The 23,288-nt window shown below is 38.2% G+C and overlaps 2 protein-coding genes across 2 annotated transcripts in view; one reads left to right on the top strand and one right to left on the bottom strand.

Moving 5' to 3' along the window:
• LOC145981997 (autophagy-related protein 16-1-like) overlaps positions 1 to 23,288 on the top strand; it is a 731,341-nt gene that overhangs the window by 206,685 nt on the left and 501,368 nt on the right. The window lies entirely within an intron of this gene.
• neo (ZP and PAN domain-containing protein neyo) overlaps positions 18,458 to 23,288 on the bottom strand; it is a 127,996-nt gene continuing 123,165 nt past the window's right edge. The window contains exon 4 of the mRNA XM_083115529.1: positions 18,458 to 21,557. Coding sequence (XP_082971655.1) covers positions 20,009 to 21,557 — 1,549 coding nt within the window. The 3' untranslated portion in view covers positions 18,458 to 20,008. The remainder of the gene's footprint in view (positions 21,558 to 23,288) is intronic.

Below are 23,288 nucleotides of genomic sequence, written 5' to 3'. Positions count from 1 at the left end.
ACAAAGTGGCGGGCACAGCGCGCTACGTCGCCAGGGGTGCAGGGTTCGAATTCCGGCCTGGGAGTGGATGTTTTTTTGTGAATGTCCTTTCATCAATTTCACCATATCATCATTCATCCTCATCTTCGCCATTAGCCAAACGTGGCAGAAAAGCGATGTAAAGTAAACCAAATCAATCAACCAATCAAATCAATCATCATCGTGAGAACAATTGGAGATTTATTTGAAAAGAAGTAGCGCGCTCCGGTCTCGAAAGCTTTAAAACAGCGGCAATGGGATTCTATTCGATGCGCTGACCACGCGCCACGCAATGAAAGAACCCCTTGGCAGGTTCTGGACCTAGAGAACTGTCGCGCCACGGACTTTAGCTTGAAAACTGACAAATAGAATTTAAATGCTAAAGAAACATATTATTCGACATGGAACAAAAGTGTTTAATTTATTTCAAAATTATTAACCAATAAAATCGGGGAGTTAATTTTTGCTCCACCCTTATATATCGACACTACTGTGTGCACAGAAGAAAACCGGGTGTTTGCGATGGCCCGCAGCTCTTTGCGATCGACATGTACAACACGTATTCGAAGCGGTAAATCGAACATCTTTACAAGTGAGCAACTTAATAAATAATCCTTCTTCTTTCATTTTCCTCGCTAATACTCCAGTTTCAAAAACGCCGTTTCTGCAAGAAGAAATTTTCAATTGTGCGAGCGCCATTCGAGAACGAATCATCTCGCGTTTCCTGATCCATCAAACTCTTGTAAATTGGCTGTTTGTGGGAGTGGGTAAGGAAAAAAAAAGCAGAGCATCGAATTATTTGCAGTCGGGAAAATGAGAGTAAGAGACAGAAAAGAAGTACCGCAATCAGGAACTGCTTTTTGGTTAAATGTTCTGCATCTTAAGTGGGTGCCCGGAGGCGGCCATTGGATTGGTTCGTTATGCACTTTCTTTCGTCTCAGAATAACGTGTGTTTACGGTTGGACGACCATGCTATATAGAATTGGTTTTATTTTTGTCCTGAGAATGTGTTCCCTCCACTCTCCCACAGACTGGATTTGATTCATACATAAGAGGCCCTCTGCTTTCCCCATTGTTGCATCTCTCTCGACAATGCGTACATTGCAGAGAAAGATTCTATATTGTTAACGGTTTATATTATCTCTTGCTTTCGTATTGATTCTGTCATTTTTTTTACCTTCGCGTGGATGTCTTCAGAACTCGTTTGCTTGCGTTTCATCTTTATTTCCAAGCTCCTCGGAATCTACATGCTTCATTAGTTGTTGCTCTTAATAATTACAGGACCGTTAGATGGCAACATCAGCTCCAACATATACCAATGAGCGGTTATCAATTTATTTGTAGCTTTTTCGGCTGTCTCTTTTTTTTTTTCCTGTAGTTGTCGATTGTGTTCAATGATTTCTTGGCGCTCTGACTTCAAGCACCATAACCCATTTCCGCATCTACAGATTTATTCACTTACTGAACTTCTTTGCCAAGTCATAAGTATGTATCATGTGGAGTATGAGCCATTTAAAAGCTTCGTGATGCGAAATTACAAATTGCAATTGTTTGTTTGATTGAATGATTTGCTTTATTTTACTTCGCTTCTTGTGCCACTTTTGGATAATTTTCGAAGATGGGGATGAGTGCTGATGTGACGAAATTGATGAATGGACACTCACAAACATCCATACTCAAGTCTGGATTCGCACCGGTACTGGCGTCGTAGCGCGATGTGCTAACCACTCCGCCAGGGGCCGGCAAATTCCAATTATTGTTATAATAATAATAACAGTGATAATGACCCAACTTTTCCACTGTAGAAGTGGGGAACAAGGTTCTGGTAAGTTAACGAATCTAGTTTTCTAACTTAAATCTATCGGTTAATGTAGCCGTGAAGGAACTGTGAGAGAACTAAGGGGGAAGGCAACCCATAGCTTTCATTTAAGGTACCATCTCGGTATCTTCTTGAGCAGAATATGCAGCACACCATAACCACCATAAGAAAAACACAGATCCACTTCCACATGGATCCAAGGCAATCACAAATGAACTAAGAAAGCAGAAATATACTAATTAAAATACCGGGTGTCCCAGAAGTCTTTCCCTGATTGCAAACTTTATTCATATCCGCTATATGCAAGGTAGAGATGTGAAAATTGTGCCAAAATGTTGGAAAACTAACCAAGTTTTTTTGTTGCAGGTTTGAGTAACGTGGCTGTAGTGTAGCAGTGTCAGTGCCCAGAAAACCGGAAATGTTCACAAATCAGGAAAAAGCTCAGCATGTCCTCTGGTATCACGAGACCAGGTCACCAACAACAGTGCAGAGAAACTTTCAAATGTACAGAATTCTTTCGTCTAGAATATCTGCCATCAATAAGTTGGTATTTAAAAAATTGAATTTATCTTCATTCCCAAATCCTGTCAAGTCCAAGAAACATTGTATGGAAAGATGCCACCCGATGTCAAGAGCATTAATTCCTGATTCCTTTGCACTGACACTGCTACACTACAGCCACATTACTGAAACCTACAACAAATAAACTTTGTTAGTTTTCCAACATTTTGGCACCGCTTTCACATCTCTACATTGCATATAGCGGATATGAATAAAGTTTTTAATCAGGGAAGCACTTCTGGGACACCCGGTATATCAAATTAAATGATCAATTGTAATATTTCTATAATTAAACATAGAAATAAGTAATCTACCGTACTTTTTATGTTAAGGAATTCCAACGAAAAGATGTAGAGAAGCAAGTAATATGTCAAAAGAATACACCCCAGCCTGAACTCGTTCAGGTTCATATCCTCATGCTAAAATTAAAAACAGCATTACATTGAACTCTCAAAAACAAATAAAATACTTATTCTTATTAAAGTTAATAATAATAAAATAATGTATCAAACCAAGTACCGTAGATAGTGCACACACTCTCGGAACTATATTTATAAAAATAGTCCAATCACCAAAAAGTAAATAATATATATAGTGGTCTCTACTCCCACAAAATACCAAGGATCTTAAATCCCAACGCTAAACCATCTCATTTTTAAAAATAAGAAGCAACCAATTGTAAAGTGAACCCGCGACCTCCCGAACCTTAGCTCTCGGTATATTGAAGTTAAGGTAACGATATGCCACTCTCCAAATGGCGAACTGTGATCCAGTAAGCATCTTCACGGCCCACACCCATCAGCACGGTTGACTTTACACGACGCACAATAACCCAGGAAACAATGTGCCATGGAAGCCCATTGGAACAATTAGAACTGTTAGTAATTGCTCGAAGAAGTCACGGAATGTGAGCCGAGTTTCTCATTCCCGGTTGCAGAAAGACTTCTGTCCGCTCTGCAGACATCCAAGGCTGATAAATTACAACAATGTAGCCATTATACCGACTGGATTCGAGGCAGATTTCAACAGACAATTATGGGAAGTGGATATCGTAGGAGTTGAATGCGTCGTTACCATTCTTAGGAAGGAATTCTAATCAGGAAGAGAAGGAGATTCGTGATTGGTACGCATCCTACTGACCCGTTGGAGATGCTGCTTCGGCAGCAGGGAGTCTCCGACCAGTTTGGTAGCAGTCCAGTTAGCCGGATTGTTTTTTTTATCGGTGAGGTGTCTGTGAATAGAACCACTTCTTTTCGTTTAGCCCTCGCGGGTGCATTGTGGAAGCGTGGGTGTTGTCTCGGGTCAAGCTTGCTTGGTGGTCGGTCAGTACTGGCAAGACCCACCCGAATTCTTCAGTGAGTCACTAAGAGATATGTATTATGCACGAGGCGCATATCCTTTTAATGGTTGGACCCTCCAATGTGTCGTGTCTGTAATGTCGTTTTAAATGTTCGGCATATTCTTGTTGAATGTGCCGGTTTTGCTTTCCACAGACTGTTTATCTTTCCAACTGTTTGTCATCCCTGATGGGCAGGGTGCGAAATAATTTAATACTAGTGGGGGGGGAGAGATCTTAATCTACAAACCCCCTCGCCACAAACATACGATATACATATTTATGTAGTTAGCACAGCCCGCTACGATGCTAAGGGTCTCGGATTCGATTCCTGGGCTGGGGATAGCTGTACTTTGTGAGTGTCCGTTCATCACCTTCATCATCATATCATCCCTCAACCTCATTTTCGCGATTAGCCAAAAGTTGCAGAAAACCGAAGTAAAATAAACCAAATCAACGTCTTGGAAGAATGAAATGAAATGTTAATGAAATCAATTTGAGAATAATAATAAAACAAACCATTATTTATTACTTCAATATCAGTCTTTTTTAACATTATCCCGTCAAAATATACTATATGCTTACTTTTGGCCCATGTCTCTCTTGTCTAATCGACACAAAATCGAAATTCTATTGGAAGTTTTAAAATTTTCAGTCACAAGAAGAGGAAAACCAAGTCCCAACCACCCCTCTTCCACCTTCTGTGATGTTCAGACTCAGAGGTCAACTCGGCTTGGCGAACAGCCGTGGAACGCAGGTGGGGCAGCAGGTGACCTATAGGTCGGGAAAAGGCCAGAACACCATGCTAATGCTTCGAGTGATCCACCAACCTACAGGTAATGAACGGAAGAGTGCAACGGACAAGTCTTCCGACCTTTGACCTTACGGAATCCCACGCTGGCGTTCCTTGTTCCTAGACGCAGGAAAGCCTCGCGTTCAGCTCTGTAGGCGAAAGAAAAGAAAAGGAGCTTCCGAAAGAACTGTTACGGACAGTGTTGACCGTTCACTCTCCAGATGCCATTGTGGAGCCGACCTACGACCTCCTGAAGGAAGAATACTAGAAATGATAAGCCAAATCCAACTTGCGGACAGTTATAATAGCCGTGAATGATGGCGACGTGTATTTGCTGTAATGATATTTTATATCCACAAACAGTTGGTCGTTTCCTGGTTTGTAGATTCAAGAGAAAAAAATATACCATAAATGAATTGGCTCCTCAAATAAATCACTAACGTCCAATTGCATGGGAAAAATAATCAGTTGCAAGTTCAGATTTCACAGTTTTACTCCAAAGTATGCTTATTTGTGGAGGCGTCGGTGGGCCGTCTGACTGCCACGCGGGAGACTCGGGTTCGATTCCCAGTGTGGGTGATCTAAGGTCGGAATTTTTCCGGCCTTAACCCCGCAACCCAGGCCAAGACACGAACCGTGAACTTTTAGTGAAGCGGCCAAGAAACATCTTAAGACCACCGAGGAGACCAAAGTATATTGGAGGACACACACATACTTATATGTATATTAGGGTGGAACGAAAAAAATTCTAATAGTGCGGAAAAGTTGCCTTTTGATGTAAAAACGACAAAAATAACATTTAATGGCAATCTGAGCATGTCTTGAGGTGCCTCAAGTACGATAAAGTTTCATAAATTTGATTTTTTTGCTCTATTTCAACCTTTTTCTCTAGTTTCTTATTTGCGCTATAAAAGCCCAAATCAAAAAGTTCATACTTTTAATGCCTTTTTATTAAGAGAACAAACGTTTTTTTTGTGTGATCCCTCTATTCAGGTGAATTACAGTTATAGTATTTTGATAAATATAACTTGATTCACTAAATACAATCATTGATCGGTTCCGAGGTCACAAGTTTAATGGTTCGACTATAATTTAGTATCGGTCTTACTGATTATGAGGAGAAAACTCGATGCTTTGTTCCAAAACTAACTTCGATTATTGCCGTTAATTCTTTAATAACAATGGACATTTATACATTGATCACTACCACAGGCAAAGGTGTATCTTTGTTTTACCTGGCAGAATCCATAACAGTTAGTTATGTTGCTTAACCAACAGGGGATTTGCATTTTGCACATACACTTGGTCAGTTCACATTTAGAAGTGTGTAGATTTACTGTTGGCTTCTACAGTTACGTCTCTAGAAACTGAATTCTAATTTCACGTCGAAATTCATATGAATACTCGGCACACGTGCACGTGGGTCCTTTTATAGCATTCTTCATCACATATTTAATATCCTAAGAGTGTTCCCTAGACACGTAGGCGAAGAGGGTGCAGAGGATTGACTTGTGCAATTCAAGGATGCACTACTGCCTCTCCACTTGTTGCATTTTTTGAAGACTTCCGGCATGTCTTTCTTATTATATTCAGCAGAGGGCCTGTTTTGTTGCGGTGACTCGTATCGTGTTGCATTGTGGGTGACAACTTGAGAAGAAGATTCTTCTGAAGTATCCTGCAGTGACCGAGTGTCCTTGTTGGGTGAATGACAAATTCTTGAAGCCGTTCTGCAAGTTTGCGATCCATATGTAGGCGGGCATGTGATGTACTGTATATGCGACTCTAAACTGTCAATGCGTGTAATTTTGTTACTGGTTACAGTGGATATTCAAGTTACACGGGCCACTTATCACATAGTAGATGGGCGTGGATGTTATGCATGTTGATAGGTCATTAGCGTTATGCAATGTCCCAAATATCTTAAAGTAGCGATTTGTAAACTAATATTGAATTTGTTTTTTCAAAACGGCAAAATTTTGCAATTTTTTGTTTCAATACAGTTTTGTTTGTATAAAAACAGTGATCTTTGCATGATTTCATGGTAAGAGTTACAAATGTAGTTCGTGTAGTTGAGCCTCCCCGATGGCGTAGTGGTAACGTCGTCGCCGTCCAATCAATGAGTCCTGGGTTCGATACTTGGTGGAGGCATATTGCACAGTGGTTCGGATCCCACTTTATACTGTAGGATTAGCCTATCTGTACATAAAGTGGATATAAAACAACAATTCAATAGTTTGTGTAGTCATTGAACATCTGCAACTAGAAGTTGGTTTTGCAGAGTTTTTTTTTTTTTTTTTTTTACAGAGCACTGTGCCGCTGCAAGTATGTAATATTTGCAAATCCGAATCTAATTTATGTTTTTAGTATTGATATTAGATCACGGCATTAAATATGTATTCACTTTCTCTTGTGAATGCATGTATTTTGGATCTCTATGATCCAGTATCAAAATCAAAGGAAATTTCCAAATGCGAACAGCAGGAAAAACTAAAAGTCAGTTGCGGTACATATTTGATTATTGTCTGAATATTCTACATGTTATGACTTTAATTCTAGTAGATGACTAATCTGTAGATGTAGTCACTAAGAGATTTTGATTCTTAAAAGAAAAAAATGCGTGTACACTGATCCAGTGTGGTTTTATTTTGTGGAATTTTGACAATTGCCATCAAAGAAAGGTTTATTTAATACTAATTATTACCATTTCCTTCGGTGTTTCTTTTAAAGAATGGAGTATTTAGAAGGAATATTAGTGCTAGCAGAGTTTAGTGTTAAACGTGGGAACCCATGGAGTACTGTGTAGATACTTATGGCATTATATGTTTTATGCATTTTCTCCCACGTCTGTGGTGGTCTCGTAGTGAGCTGTTTAAGTCTCATTGTTGAGCGGCAAGGAAGCGAGGAGTCATTATATATTGACTGAGGACCGTAGAAACGTCATACAACAAATCTGTGAACGGAACGAATTATATTATTTAAAGATGTTCCTCTTGTTGAGAAATAATTACAAAACAATTTTCCACGTTAGGTGTTAAATGCACACATAATGCACGTCTTGAGTACGAAGCACCGTTGCTTCGTAATGCAATTATTCTGCTCGTTGGTTTTGCACTCTTATTTCCGGATCCGTATTTGTAATTTAAAATTATAGGTCAATAATCTCACATCAAGAAGACAGAAAAAATCTCCTTAAACGTTATAGTGCGGAAATGTAATTATGAGAATGCAACATACACATATTGTAGAATTGTTAAACTAATTTGTGATTGGGATGTAATGGATGGCTACACCATGGACTGCATTTCACAGACTAACGAGGCTCTGGCGTTAGGACCCATTGTCAATACAATCCTCTGTGATATTTAATGACGTGTGTTGCCCATGTGTGTTTGTGATTGCACCTTCATCTATTTCGTCTTACCACCATTCATCTTCATCTTCGCAATTAGCCAAAAGTGACAGAAACGCAAAGTAAAATAAATCATTCATTCATTCATTACTTTTATAGTCTTCAGAACGCCATTAAGGAAACGTATGTTAACACTACGAATGCTGTTAACTAGTTAATATTTAAAGTACCTTGTGTGTATGTTTTAAGTTTGTATGAAATGAATTATAGCTTGCCTCCTTTTAGTAAATACAAAATTAATTTTTCCACTGTATGTATTTCAAGAAAAAAATATCATTGGAACATTCCAATTTTTGAATCTATATGGTGATCGTAAATCGCCTTAAGTTCATTCTACGTTATTTTCATCGGAAATAAAATAAACTTTAGAAGAACACTGAATCAGACTTCTATAGTCCACATGCCGGACATGACAAATGATTTACAATGTATTGGAGAACCGCTGTAAAAGATTTATTGCTATCGTGAGTGCAAAAAAATACGTAAAAGCGCATGAGAGTTTATATTCGTGTAACAATGGGTACAGCTAACAGTACCGACACTGGAGAGTGTTGCATACAACCAAGTGAAAGGGAAGAACGCAGAGGCATTGTGTCCCTGTGCTTATGTTGCCTTTCGTTGTTCTTTCTGAAGGTTTTTTTTAACGTCGGAATTATCTAAAATTTACTGTGACATCACTGGCGTCTTTGCTACCACTGATTTCACTCTAAAAGTAAGGTCATATTTTTTAGTGTAGTCAGGGGGTGCTCGTTGCTATGTGCAGTACGTATGCGCAGTCGTCCGTGGATGCATTACGTCATCTGGGAAGAATTGGGTTTGGTGCGGGGCACATTTAGCTACTAACACGTCGCAAAAATCGGAACAAGCAGGTTGTTGATTTTGTAGAGTTCGATTTATTTTTATTGTATTTTTGTACTTGTAGACTGCAATCATGTCTAATTGTGCTGTAGCAAGATATGAAAACTATAACCAGAAAACTAAAGGAACTGACATAAAATATCATAGATTTCCAGTCGATAATTGCGTAAGTAAACAGTTGATTCATGCTTGTAGACGAAATGTAAAAAATGCAAGTGTGCAGTGCCAATTATTGTGAAGAAGACTATGTGCGAGATCTAAAAGCAGAACTTCTGTATTTTCCACCAAAGAACGCGCTGAAGCCAACTGCAGTGCCATCGCTAAAATTACACCCAATTACTTTAGTACCAAATAATCGAGGAAATGGTGTAGTTCTCCTAAACACTTATCTTCACAATATGATTCGCTTGTAGGACGTGTTGATAAGGTTTGCAAAGATGTAGCTACGAGAGACATGCAATAAGGAGACGTGCCCTAAACAGGCTAAAGACTATGGTGCCAAAAAATGGAAAAATATATAGACGAAGGTATATACACAAACTGCAAACAATGTTTCGTTGTTGAAAACATATCCGATCGTTTACAAAGGAGAAACACACGTCTGCAAATGAATTAAAGATTACAAACAACGTCTTTCAACCTGCTTTAACTAAATAAAGAAGTTCAAAATCTACAACGTAACCTAACCGACAGTACTACAAGAAAAGTCATCAGTATCTTGAAAATGTGTTCAACTTGTGCGAAGTACGTAGTGAGCCTAACTGATTTGTTATGTACATTTTATGTAAGTCGGATTTATAATTACTAAGAAATTTATTTATTTAACACAAACCGATGTTGATTGTGATTTGTATGTTCACATTATTGCGAAAAACGTTGTCGAAAATGTGCATTTCGAACATCGCATATTGACTTTCACGCTATTGGAAATGAAATTCATTTACATCTTCAATTCGAGTTACATAGCGTTGTATGCACGATTGTAAATATTGCATGAGTGAATATTACACCCATCATTGAAATTTTTGCAACTTTGTTCAATTTTGGTATTTCACAAATACATTGTGGATAATTTTGTACCCTCGTACTCAATATAAACCAATGGATGTTACATTATTTACTTCTTTGTAGTACATTTCTGTCAAAAATAGCAAGATCTATGATTAGTGTAATGCAAGTTACTTCGTTAATGTACAAATGTGCAAACATTTGCTATGAGGGCACGCTCCATTTCTGTGAAAAAGGGGTCAAAACATCAGCCAAAGTGTACCAGCAGACAGTGCTTGAAAGACTAGTCAAGAATCTCAACAACACTCTCTTCCATAGTCAGAACTGGAGCTTCTAGCAGGATTCAGCCCCAACATATGGGGCCCGAACAACACAGCAGTGGCTGGAGGCAAATGTACCAGACTTAATTTCCACTTCGGATTGGCCTTCTGCAAGTCCGGACCTATACCCTTTGGATAACAAATTGTGGTCCAAGCTTCAGGAGATGGCTTGCAAGAAGAGACATCCCAATATTGTAAGTTTAAAGCGGTCTCTTCTGAAGGCAGTTGCTCATTTTCCAGTCGATGTGTTGCGTAATTCAATTGATGCGTGGCCACAAAGACTTACGGAATGTGTGCGTGCTAAGCGTGGCCATTTTGAATATTGATTTGTGATTTTTTATTTGTCATGCATTCATTTCAGGAATGTTATTAGGATATTAAAATATATGTCAGCATTTTGTGTCAATTTACTTAAAACTTTGTGACAGTATTTATGGTAAGACTAGGTAGATTGCATATTGCTTCTTTCACTTGATAATTTGAAAAACAAAGTTACATTATGGAGAACGGTAAAGATTGGATTTTAAGTATATCAGTATTATTTTAATACTTTCTGATGTTCTGTAAAATTTGAAATGTTCTTGGAAATGATTGCAATGTTCTGAATGAATAAGAAGGAACGATTCAGTCAGAAAACTAAATATTAGGCTTTTGTAGTGCGTTGTGTTAAATATTGTAAATAGATTATACCGGAGAACTATCGGATTAATAATTACGGATATTCAAGATTGGACTCCAATTAAAAGTTAACCAGTAGAACCACATAAAAAGGAGTTACATCAAAATTCATCTTTTTCAATTCTGTGTCAATCTATAGTTACCAATTTTTTTTTCGATTATGTCTTCTATTTTTATCGTCATGAACAAAATAGGATTTTTTTTAGTTTGACAAACTATCGCTCTCTTGGAAATTCTATAAGTAAAGAACGGGTGTTTTTTATTTATAGATTATATACAGGGTGGGCACAAAGTCGCTTTCCCCTAATATTTGATTTCTTCATTTATTAGGCAAGGCGACTTTGTGCCCACCCTGTATTATATTTTTTTATTTATTTATTATCCAAACTCTAATATCCATAATGTATAATCCGATAACACTCCTGTGACGTTCTGCGAGGCCCGTAGTACCTCGGAGGCCTCTGTCGATCTTCGTGGGGGAGTTGTTAGAACAGCGCTCTGCGACGCCAGGGGTCCCGGGTTCGAATCCAATCGGGAAAGACATTGATTTGTCCTTAATGAGAAAATTGAGAATTTAGTAAATGTGATAGTATATGTGGAAACAAAGATAGATTGATTGATTTGCTTTATTTTACTTCGCTTCTTGTGCCACTTTTGGCTAATTTGCGAAGATAGGGATGAGTGATGAAATGATGAAATTGATGAATGAACACTCGCAAACATCCATTCCCAGGCCAGGTTTCGAACCCGGATCCCTGGCGTTGAAGCCCGATGTGCTTCAGTATTGAATTACACATTTGCTTTTCTTTTAGCGTTTTTAATTCTTCAAGTACATAAGTTGGTTTTCTGAATTAGGTGGTAGAACTGAAAGAGAATAGTTGTTTTTTTTAGTTTTTTTCCTTTAAGAATTGGACTCACTAATTTGTAGGTAATTGCATGTCAAATGAAACAACTAATGTTTAATTTCGAACATCGGTGTTTACAGTTTTCTTTATTTTTGGCTGGTTTGTAATGTAAATATTCGAAAATGGCAAAAACCAACACATTTTACCGCACTTGGACATAAAATTTACCCATAAATCTACAATCGCTAGTCGTGGAAAATTGGTTTTGGGGTCATTTTCAATTTTATTTAATGGGCTTTAATGTGATATTGATAACTACCAATTTGAAGCAATTTTTTTGCAAATTTCAAAACCTTTATTTGTGAAAATCTCATCATTTTTATCTTTTTTCGGAAAGAACATATGTTCAGAGAACACATTTCTAGAATGGAGATGGGATCATATTTTTTAAGTATCTAGTATTTTTATGAAAATACTAGGTAGCACAATTTTCTGCAAATTGAAATACTTGTCAAATATTTAAAAAAACCTGATAAATCAGATTTAAAGTTACATCTATGAGTTGCATAACTCTTTGAGTTTTTTATTTCCAAGTGTGGCAAAATTTTGCTGTTTTTACAATTTCCCATCATGGAGATCACAGATCCACTCTTTGAAGTAAAATGAAAGTCTGGATTTTTCATGCAACGATGACGAAAATCGGAAAATTCAGGATCATTCCACTTTTTGATTGGATGTTTTATATTTTTATTTCGACATGAAAGGTGAAAACGATTTTTTTACAAAGTGGCAGATGTTTAAGATTATAATTTCGCTTTACCATGGTATTTCAAGTCTTATTTGCAATTCTTGTAATTTTTGTTGTCATGATTCGTAACAATCACAGGTACACTTTTAATTTAATGCGTGTATGTGTCAATAGAATGCGTGTAAAACTATATTTGTATGTAATTTTCTTAAATGATTATCTTGTATGTAAATGCGTGTACCATGTAATAAAGTCATGTTGTTACACACAGGTTTTTTGTTTCATTCAAAGTGGAGCATTAATCAAAGGGTCCCGGGTTAGATCCCCGGTGGAGGCTAATTAAGGAATTGTTCGCTTCCCACAGTAAACTGCACGCCCAGTCCTGATTAATATTTCTGAATATAAAATGGACTAATAAGCAAATTTTGAAGCGGAGAATTTTCGTGCAGCTGCACGTTTCTTTCTTTCTATTGAATTTGAGCCGACCTTCCTGGCGGAGTGGTTAGAACAGCGCGCAACGACGGCAGTGGTCCCAGGGTCGAATCCCGGGCTTGGCATGGGTGTTCTTTGTGAGTGTGAGTGTCCCTTCATTAATTTCATCATATCATCACTCATTCTCATCGTCGCGATTAGTCGAAATGCCATAAAAGCGACACTAAATAACAAGATTCAAATGAAATCTTACTGAATTTGAAACTTTCCCTGTGATACTTGCAGCAAACCTGAAAGTAAAATTCAATCAGCTGTAAGCCAGATTCTGACAAACCTGTGCTACTTCATGGCAGTACACATGGAGAAATAAGATCTTCGTGCAATTTCAAGAGCATGTGAACTGAATTCTTTAAGGTTTTTTTTTTTGGTGTGTGTGAAGACAAATATACAAATTTCGTGCGTGTGTGTGTTTGTGAATTGTGTCCCTTAAGGCTTGACTGGACCTTTGGCCTTTGCCAGGCCACCTTTTTTCGAATTATCCTCTCCTTTTTAAAACCGCTATGATATTACAAAATCTGGAAATTTACATCTGCTTAGAATTCCTACTAGAGCACTCACGTGATTCTTCGTGTGGTTAGCTTTCGCTCTAGTCTTGATATTATTAATAGTTTCATGGATACGTAAGTATTAAACTATTGATAATATCTAGACAACAGCGACACGAAAGCAAACCACACAAAGATTCACGTGAATGCTCTAAAGTGTAAATCACCAACCCTGAGACCTTCTGTAAACAAACCGTCTCACCGATTCGATGTATCACTGAACACTGAGACCTTCCCGCACGCATAGTACTCGCCATGTTGAAAGTGGCACTACTTCCTTGCTGTTCACATGATTATTTTTAGAAAATAACCAATGTTATAAAATATCATTATGTACACAAATCTCTAAGCTCATTGATAGTTACAATGCATATTCCTACAAAATGTTCACACTTCTCTTGCCTTGCATATCACCAAGTTATTTTACGAAGTGCACTATATTTGGCGGAACAAAAATCGTCATTAGGATGCTTGTCAAAGTTTCCAACCGCAATACATTTACGAACTTTCTTTGTCTTGTTTTGATCATCATCATCAATATATTTATTGGACTTACAACATTGCATATGGCTGTTTATGGCCATTATATATTTTATTTACATAAGATACAATTTACATAAAATCTACAAACAAATTTCAAATACACTCCTATCTTTATCAAACCTTAGAAATATACATTACCATGTTATATCGTTTTGTCTAAAAAAAAATGCAACTATAATATATTCAATTCGCATGCAAGAAAGAAGCCAAATTTATGGGAAATTATTACTGGTGCAAAGAGTTAACCATAAAGGTGAAGCAATGAGTACAAAAGAAAGAGCATTGGGTTTTAAGTGAGACGTCATTTGCGGCAGCGTATCCCATACTACAAATTGGCCGTTGGTTTACCTTACGTAATGAATCCTGTAACAACGCTGGATTTTCTTCTGGATTATTTTACTTCTATGAGTTTGCAATGCTTTCTGGATGCACGTGGTTTTGTTTACAGAAGGTCTCAGGGTTGGTGATTTGAACTTTAGTAGGAATTATAAGCAGATGTAATTTTATACGATTTTGCAATATCGTAGCTGTTTTTAGAAAGGCCAAAGGTCCAGCCAAGCCTAAAGGTACCTTTTCCTAGGACTTGACCGACGCAGGCGACTGCGGCCACGCACGCTACCGAATGACTAGACGAATCTGCAATTATTTCGATCGCATGCACTTTCCTAGCCAGTCTGGACGACTGGCCGTTTCATTCGGCGAAAAAGACGCAGATAGGAAAACGCATGCGATTGAGACAATTGGAGAGGTGTCAAGGACATTTGGCAGCATGCGTGGACTGCATATGGCGACAGTTCTAGGAAAACGTACCTTTACATGATGTCAAGGAGAGTGATTTATTTTGCCGAGCACTCAGGATATCAGTTTCGAGAAATGATATCCGGAATGTCAGGCAACCCGTCGAACTTCTCTGTAGTGCTGGTTGCGAACTTACTGGGTGTAATTTGCAATATTGATGTATTGCCGTATGTATGCTATTTTTTTATTTGGTTTATTTTACTTCACTTTTCTGACTAACGCGAAGATAAGGATGAGTGATGATACTATGAAATTGATGAAAGGACACTCACAAAGAATACCCAGTCCCTTCGTCAATGTCATCATATCATATCTCATCCTCATCTTCGCGATTAGCCAAAAGTGTCAGAAAAGCGAAGTAAAATAAACCAAATCAATCATTACAATCAATCTACTTGACAGTCATCCTTGCTAAGTATAACAGCAAATTACTACAAATGAAATACACAATATCTACAATATTTATTATTTTGTATTTTTCTACTGTTCTTTGACGCATATTTCGGTGTAAATACGCCACCCTCTCTTTCACACACACACACACACACACACACACACACACACACACACACACACACACACACACACACACACACACACACACACACACACACACACACACACACACACACACACACACATACACCTTTCAAATTGGAAGGTTATCAGTGGGATTATATAGTGGTTGCAATAGTATACTATAAGGTATACCTTATATAGTTACCACATTACTACGAAAATTGAACAAACCCTTCCGGGAACTTTCACCCTCTTTCCTTTTGTGTGTAGTGGTTAGCACAGCGCGCTACAACGCCAAGATCCTGGGTTCGAATCCCGGCCTGGGCATGGGTGATCTTTGTGAGTGCACCTTCATCAGTCTCATCCTCATCTTCGCGATTAGCCAAAAGTGGCAGAGAAGCTAAGTAGAAAAAAAAAACAAATCAATCAATCAATCCTGTTGTGTGTGTGTGCCTGTGTGAAGACGAATCTTCAGAATTGGTCCTTAGCTTTTGCCATTGTACCCGCATATAAGTTGCACAACACGCGCTTGAATATTTTTCGTGTCATGCGAAAGTGTATTTTGGTGATACACGTGTTGCTTTACCCTGTATGTACTTTGCGTTAGTTTCTGGTTGAACTTGATCCACAAGAAAGTCGTTTCCTGTCTGTTATGGCGTTTCGCGTGCAGCGTTCTTATGAGAGACATTTTTATTTTACCCATTAACCAGGCATCCGAAATCTGGCATTTTGCATGACCTAAAGAACTAATCCCGTTCAGTGTTGTACCCCCGCTATAGACGGAAGCATTTTCCTCAACATGGCTCCTACTTTGTTCAGTGGAAAATACAGTACATAAAAATATGTTTTTTAAGTGTTGTGAACAGTTAATGCTTTATACAGCACTGAAAATTACATTCAATCCTATAAGAGATACAATATACATTTAAAACTATAAAATACCATACCAAAGGAGGCCACAAAATAACTTGTCGTGTATTTATATTTACCATATGATCAATATCACTTATAGAAACAGATGCTAGAATTAATGACCAAAATACGTACATTGTGTAATGTAAGATAATAATTTTTATTAAATATATTACGATTAAAATATTGAACCTACTTGCTGCGTAGCGACGACTAATATCGACTAGGATTGATAGAGATATAGTCTAGCTTCCTGACATTATATTTTGGAACTTTATGTGCTATGTAGGATGAAATTGTTGCGTTGCCATAGGAACCCGTTAAAATCTAAGTTATGAAACTAAGGCATACTTCTATAATTTCACGCTCTTGATTTTTTGGAGTTTAATGCTTTGCAAAAACAATCTTACAGCATATTAATTAAAATGTACTTGCTGTGTTAATATTTAATTTTGTTTTAGACCACGTTAATATATAGTTCAGTACCCATTAAACTAGCTCATATTTCAAGTTTTAAAATCAAGCTGTCTATTGTACAGTACTCTAAAAAAAATGGTGCATGTTGTGAAAATGTGGTACACATCGTAAGTATTCTTGCTAGAAGACACGAAACAATAATCATGTGAATTATCAGGGAAACGACTATGCAAGTTTATATTTTCCAAAAATACGTATATAGTCGTCCCAAGCCACCACAGAGTCTCACTGTATATATATATACGACAGCTAATGTTTTCATTTTCCCAAACAACCGACGTTCCTTTTTAGGCACACCTGCTTTATTGTGTCGTGCACTAATCAAGGGTAGGTGCTTTCGACAGTATTATTACCTCCCTAAAACTGTGTTATTGAATCCCATGTTATTGAATCCCATTTGTCTGGATAGGAAACCTTGAAAAGTCAGGGAAATGAACCTGTGACTGACACATGAAAAACCGTTGATGAAAATATGTCTACATGCCTGGAAAAGTTAGGTAAAATGAAATGTTTTGTACTTGCCATGGATTTTGGAATGAATGTAAAATCCACTTTTTTTCATTAAACCTGTTTCTTACATAAAATGTAGGTGTAAATTCTACTCTCTTGCTAAACATTGCAACCTTACCTGTTTATATAACTAGGGTGGTTAGTAACGCTATCCACAAAATTTAGTGCAACAGCTCGGAGATTGAACACCACTGTTCTAGATAATATTTCTTCATTTGTTATGTTGTTATTTCGTCAGCTAATGTTTCATTTTCCCAAACAACCGACGTTCCTTTTTAGGCACACCTGCTTTAATGTGTCGTGCACTAATCAAGGGTTGGTGTTTTCGACAGTATTCGTACCTCCCTAAAACTGTGTTATTGAATCCCATTGTCTGGATAGGAAACCTTGAAAAGTCAGGGAAATGAACCTGTGACTGACACTCATGAAAAATCGGTGATGAAAATATGTCTACATGCCTGGAGAAGTTAGGTAAAATCAAATGTTTTTGTACTTGCCATGGATTTTGGAATGAATGTAAAATCCACTTTTTTTTTTCATTAAACCTGCTTCCTGAGAGATTTCCTACATAAAATGCTTTTTGTAGTTTATCTTTCGTTAATTTATATTGAACAATGTAGAATAAACTTGATTCCTCGAGTAGCACTTGTTTAACATTTAAAAGTTGCCTCTTTAGAATGTTGAAGTACTACACACAAAAACCTAAATGCATCAAATCCATTTGATGCACCAGAAACGCATAGATTGATGCTCCAAAGTGTGTTCTTGGCCTTTGCCAGGAATCAATTTTACAGTTTACAGTTACAGGAATCAATTTATACATTTTGTATATTGTTTGTAAAGGTAGCGCCAAAGTGCATCGTATGATGCAAGTGAGTATTTATTTCTAAACGACGTGTACTGTAATGCATCAATTGATATTTTTGTTATACATCTTTCTCGACGATACACTTAAAAATATATTTGGTCTGAGCTACAGAGCTTATGCATTTTTTGTTTCAACTTATGCATTTACTTTCCTGCGTTCAGAATGGTGTGGAAATCTATTTTAAAATTCCCAGGAAAATCTAAGGGAATATATTTTGACAGAATAAGTGAGAATTCTGTCGTTGATTTTTGTCATGATTTAGTTTTTGTCTACATTAAGTTTGTGTCTAGTTATTATTGTATCGTTATTAAATATTGGCTCACAAATGTCTAAACTACTAATGGCAACATTAATGGCATGTAGTTGTTGAAATGAATGAGGTACACATTTTTATATAAAAACAGCGTATTTATTCTTAGCTTTTTATGTACATTGGAAGACATGAAACAAACAAGATAGTACATAAGCACTGGTATGAGAATTAGCACTGTATCCATTTATACATCCAGCAAAGGAAAGGAGATATGTAGACTTGTTAGAGAAAAGCAGGCCAACATAAAACGACCCTCACCCTGAGAAATCAGAAAAGAATGGCCCTAACTTCATAGTTCGCCATGTGGAAGTAACTTCCCTTTCAAAACTTTCTGCGAACCAGAGTTAGCAACACTTCTTTTTCTTTTACTGATTTCAATATTTGGCAAATATTGACCACATCTTAAGGTAACGGTAAAAATTGCAAACTTTTGACTAAAAAAATGAATAATGGTATGAATATTTGTAGTACTTCCACTATTGTTAACTACAGTGATTAATGACAATAGCAGCGACTGTAATAATAACACAACAATGGCATCATTTAATATGAACCTTGATACACAAATACAAAATTGGCGATACTTATTAAAAGAGTATATCATGTTGGGACGATATTATAGCTCTGTAAAACGAACAATGGTTAAGCTTGATAGTTAATAAGAGTTAATTTATTGTCCATAGAAAGTTGCCAACCATCGCAAAGCTATATATCGTCCGACGATAATTCAGTATTCATGAGTGTTACGTTGCGTTCTTTCCTCATTTGCGTAGTTTATGAATTTTGCAACAATCTGGAATTGTATTCCCTACGTATAGCACCATGTTGTTTTTTTTGTTCCCATAAATGTCATTGTTTTTACCCACCACCGAACACCATGTTCCACAGGCTACTGCTACACCCACTGTCAACGGAACTAGTCATATATGTACACGCACACACATTAGGGTCCCCCCAAAAGTAGGACACGGTTATATATTTCCGCTGACTTGTCGTTTAATATCACTGTCAGAGATAAAGAAAAAAAAAGCACACACGTCATACGCTCGCACACGTTCGCTTGCAAAAGATTGATAACGTATAAAATTAGAAAATAAATATCACTCATACACGCACACATACGCAGAGTAACTGGCTGTTCATGCCATATTTCTTGCACTGGTACACTTGAGGACAAACGCTGATTTGTACACCATCTCATTCAATGTAAGATACATTTCTCTTTAATAGGTGGCTCAGTCAATATTTCTTTACATTTGACACGGGGAATCCCAAGAAATTTGCATCTTACTGGTACTAGGATATCGAGATTCCCTTGAAACAAATTATATGACTTATTTTGTTGCATTGGTAAAGGTGGCGGTTGGTATTTGTATCATTCGTTTAAACTTTGTCACGAATGGTTAAAACAGGCAAGCTGTATCAATTTTTAGAAAATTTGTTCGTAATTTGAACCTACACAAAGTTCAGTTTTGCTTCCATGACTCTTGATCGGGCTGATCTAATTTCTTTCCCAATATTTAAAAGCTTGTCCAAATAGCGAGGCAAACTACCTCTAAACTTTTTTTTCATGCCATGTTTGTTTGCTGGGTTCTCTTATGCTTCGGTGTCGAAACTTTTCTACATGTGGTGGGTGACTCAAAATCGCCTTGCGTATCCCGTGTCGTACAGCTTACTCAGACTGCTCGTGCTGACGTTTGCAAGAGCTTCCGTTTCCTTTACCTTCCTCCTCCTCTGCCACAGGAAGGTCCATCCTGCGATGACGGCCAGTTGAGCAACCAGGAACATCGTGCAGGCAATGATAAGTCCGAGCAGGTTGATGCATAAACCAGATCTTTCCTCGTGGAGGAACACCGTGCTCGTCGAGTTGTCTACCGCGTAGTTGTTCTGCCTGTGGTTCTCGTGCACCCTCTTCTTGTCCTTCTCGAATCCGAACTTGTCCGATATGTGGATGGATTGAACCACCAGCAGCTCTTCTCCTTCGGTGTTCCTTCGTGGTCTCGAGACGCTGTCTCCGATTGCTCTCCTCTTGCGACCGTACGAAGAGATCGTTCTTAGCTCTCCTGTTGTTTCTTCTAGATCGCAGATGACTGGTTCGCAAGTCGGCATGCACGGGGTCACCAAAGCCCTGAATTGTACTATCTCGGAGGACGGGAACTTGAAGGCGTCGAAATTGGAAAGAAGGATCTTCCCGCTCTCTGTGGATTTCAGCAGAGGTCCCATGATGAAGTGGTCCGTGGGGCAGCCGTCGGAGTCGACCAGAAGAATCTCGTTGCTGTCGATTCCGTCCATGGCGACCAGATCGCGCACAAAGATTTCGTACGGGCTGTTCCTGTCGATGATCTCGAAGCGGAGCGTCAGCGGGTCTCCAACCTCGGCCGATGGAAGGTCCAATCCTCTTCTGTCGGTGATCTTCATGGCCACGTTGGGCGAATCGACAACGATTTCCTCGCTGAGTGCAGGCTGGACCTCACCGCGGACCTGGAGGTCGATTTCGTTTGACACGCTCTTGTTGGTCAGGTCATACTGACACGTGACAGCTAACCCCAAGTCGGCGCTGGTGACGATCATGTCGTGGTGCTGAATCACGACATCGTTGTAGTACTTTCCGAGACCTTGCCTCTTGATGTTGCACTCGACATCGTTGTAAGACATCCTGAGCTCGAACTCCAAGCTGTTGTCGATGTCTTCCACGCAAGAGTTGGGGCTTCCCTTCGCGTAGATCTTCCCGTTGAAGAGCTTGCTGGTCTTGATCCTGGCGACCATGTCTCCGGATCGGCAGTCGATGGTCACGTTGTAGCAGGAGCTGAGTTCGTACGTGGAAGCCTCGGGAACGTCGAGGTAGGGTTCCTGTATGTGGGAGAGTGTAGACCTTGAGTGGTGGCTGAGTCTGCAGACCAGATCTCCGGTGTCGCCGTAGTCAAAGGAATGGCAGCGGTACGGAGAGTTGAGACACAGTTCCTTGCATTCTTCCAGGGATCCAACATCCTGATAGACTGAGTCCACGGTCTTCAAGATTCGTCCTTGCAGGCGCTTGAATTCGCAGAGCTTCACTGGGTCTTCCACGCAGTTGTTCTCCAAATATTCCATGTTCTCGGTTTCTTGGAACATATGACTTCCCACGACAGTGTGTCTGTCCATATCGGAGAGGGCACATTCTCCAGTTCCGTTATTGTAGTTTGCTGACCTGTAAAGATAAAACAAACAATGTGTTTTAGTCATTGGCAAACAAACAACAAGCAAACTAAATATGTGTAGTTTTATAAATATAGAATGCAATACGATTGTTCTTCAGATCAGTTCATCGTGATATACATTTTAGTTTGTTGTTTTTGTCTAAAAATTAGTAGAAAGGAATGACATACATATGTACTTTCTGTTTCTCTTTTTGATGTTTTATATCGCTTTTCCATTCTTAAGTTAATCGCAACGATTAAGATAAAAGAATGGAAATGAAGGCAGGGCCCCACATTCGCAGTCATTTGTGGAGCTCGTGTGATAAACATGATGCCACTTTAAATCCTAGAGTTGACTCCACCCGTTTGTAAGCATCTGGGTCAGCCCAAGAGTAACTACATTCAGGAATATTGCTTGAGAAATTATGACCTGAAAATATAAACATATTTATGTATATAATTAATGTGTGTGTGTGTGGCCGGGCGTTTGTAATTTCGGTTGTTCACCAATCAAAACGATGTGTCTCAATATGAAGTAAATCAGATGTTTGAATTAAAAAACAGTTGATTTTGCATAACAAACAGACTAGAAACTGAATATTTTAATTTTGAGTTTAGGTTCTTCATATAATCTTTTAAAATCAATACAACCGTTTTTCCAGTACATTTAGAAAATGTTCGTTAATGTAAGTCTGTTTTAGCTTAATGTCTGTTGCAAATATTAATGCATGTAATTGTAATAGAATCGCCATGTTTCGATTAGCAAAGGGGTTAATGTACGCAGAAGAATATAATAAGGGCTTGAACTTCATGTGGTGATATATTTGTAGCTTGACGCTAAGAGACAAAACGTTAAATCATACTAATATATTTGTGATAAAATTCGGATTTTTATTTCGAACTTATGTAAAGAAGTTCTTGAAGAACATTTCATTTTTGGATCTTAGAAAAATATTCGTTCTCTGGATTTCTTACGGGATTTCATCCCATAACAGCTTGTCTAAAAGATGTGATATTGAAATTAATTGATTGAGTTGGTGTTTTAAGTCCACTTTGTGCACAATAAGGCTAATTGGGACTGGACCTACAGTTTAAAGTGGGATCCGAAACACTATGTGCCTCCCACGGGTATCGAACCCGGGACCCCTCGATAACGAGGCGACGACGCTACCACTGCGCCATCGAGGAGGCCCCGTATTGAAATTAATGAAATTAATATAAATGTAGCGATCTTATGATAAATTCAACTGTTATAAAATATAATTTCGCTTTTGCTTTGAACGACATTCTTGTGTTGTACACCTGAAGTTGTGCAAGAACAGCTTGTTGAAGCCTTTCACATCTCTGTTAATAAGCATCATGACATTTTAACGATGTACTTAAGCGTGAATTTACACCGTAATGTGTGTGTGCATCTTAAGGCAGTGACCTTGCACAACACTTGGTTGATCGTTATCAGAACTTATCTCTCTTACAATCTTCACAGAATAGTCTTTCAGCTGTTCCTTTTCTCTCAACGTTTTTTGTGCATAATTGCGTGTAATCATCTGTTCTTCCCATTATTACCCCTTTGTGCGAATAACGGTCCTTGAAACTTTGTTTCCTTTGCATAAGGATTATATTGTCACCCCTTTGCGAATGAAGCTGAGAATAGTGTTTTGCTCAGAGTTACCACTGGAAAACTCCCACAGTACACTCATGGACATTTCTGGTTTGTAACAACCGCTTCGACTTTCAGTAGG

Source organism: Lepisma saccharinum, chromosome 30, assembly GCF_977018435.1.
Source record: "Lepisma saccharinum chromosome 30, izLepSacc3.1, whole genome shotgun sequence".
NCBI lineage: Eukaryota > Metazoa > Arthropoda > Insecta > Zygentoma > Lepismatidae > Lepisma > Lepisma saccharinum.
This window is presented reverse-complemented; position numbering and strand designations above follow the sequence as displayed.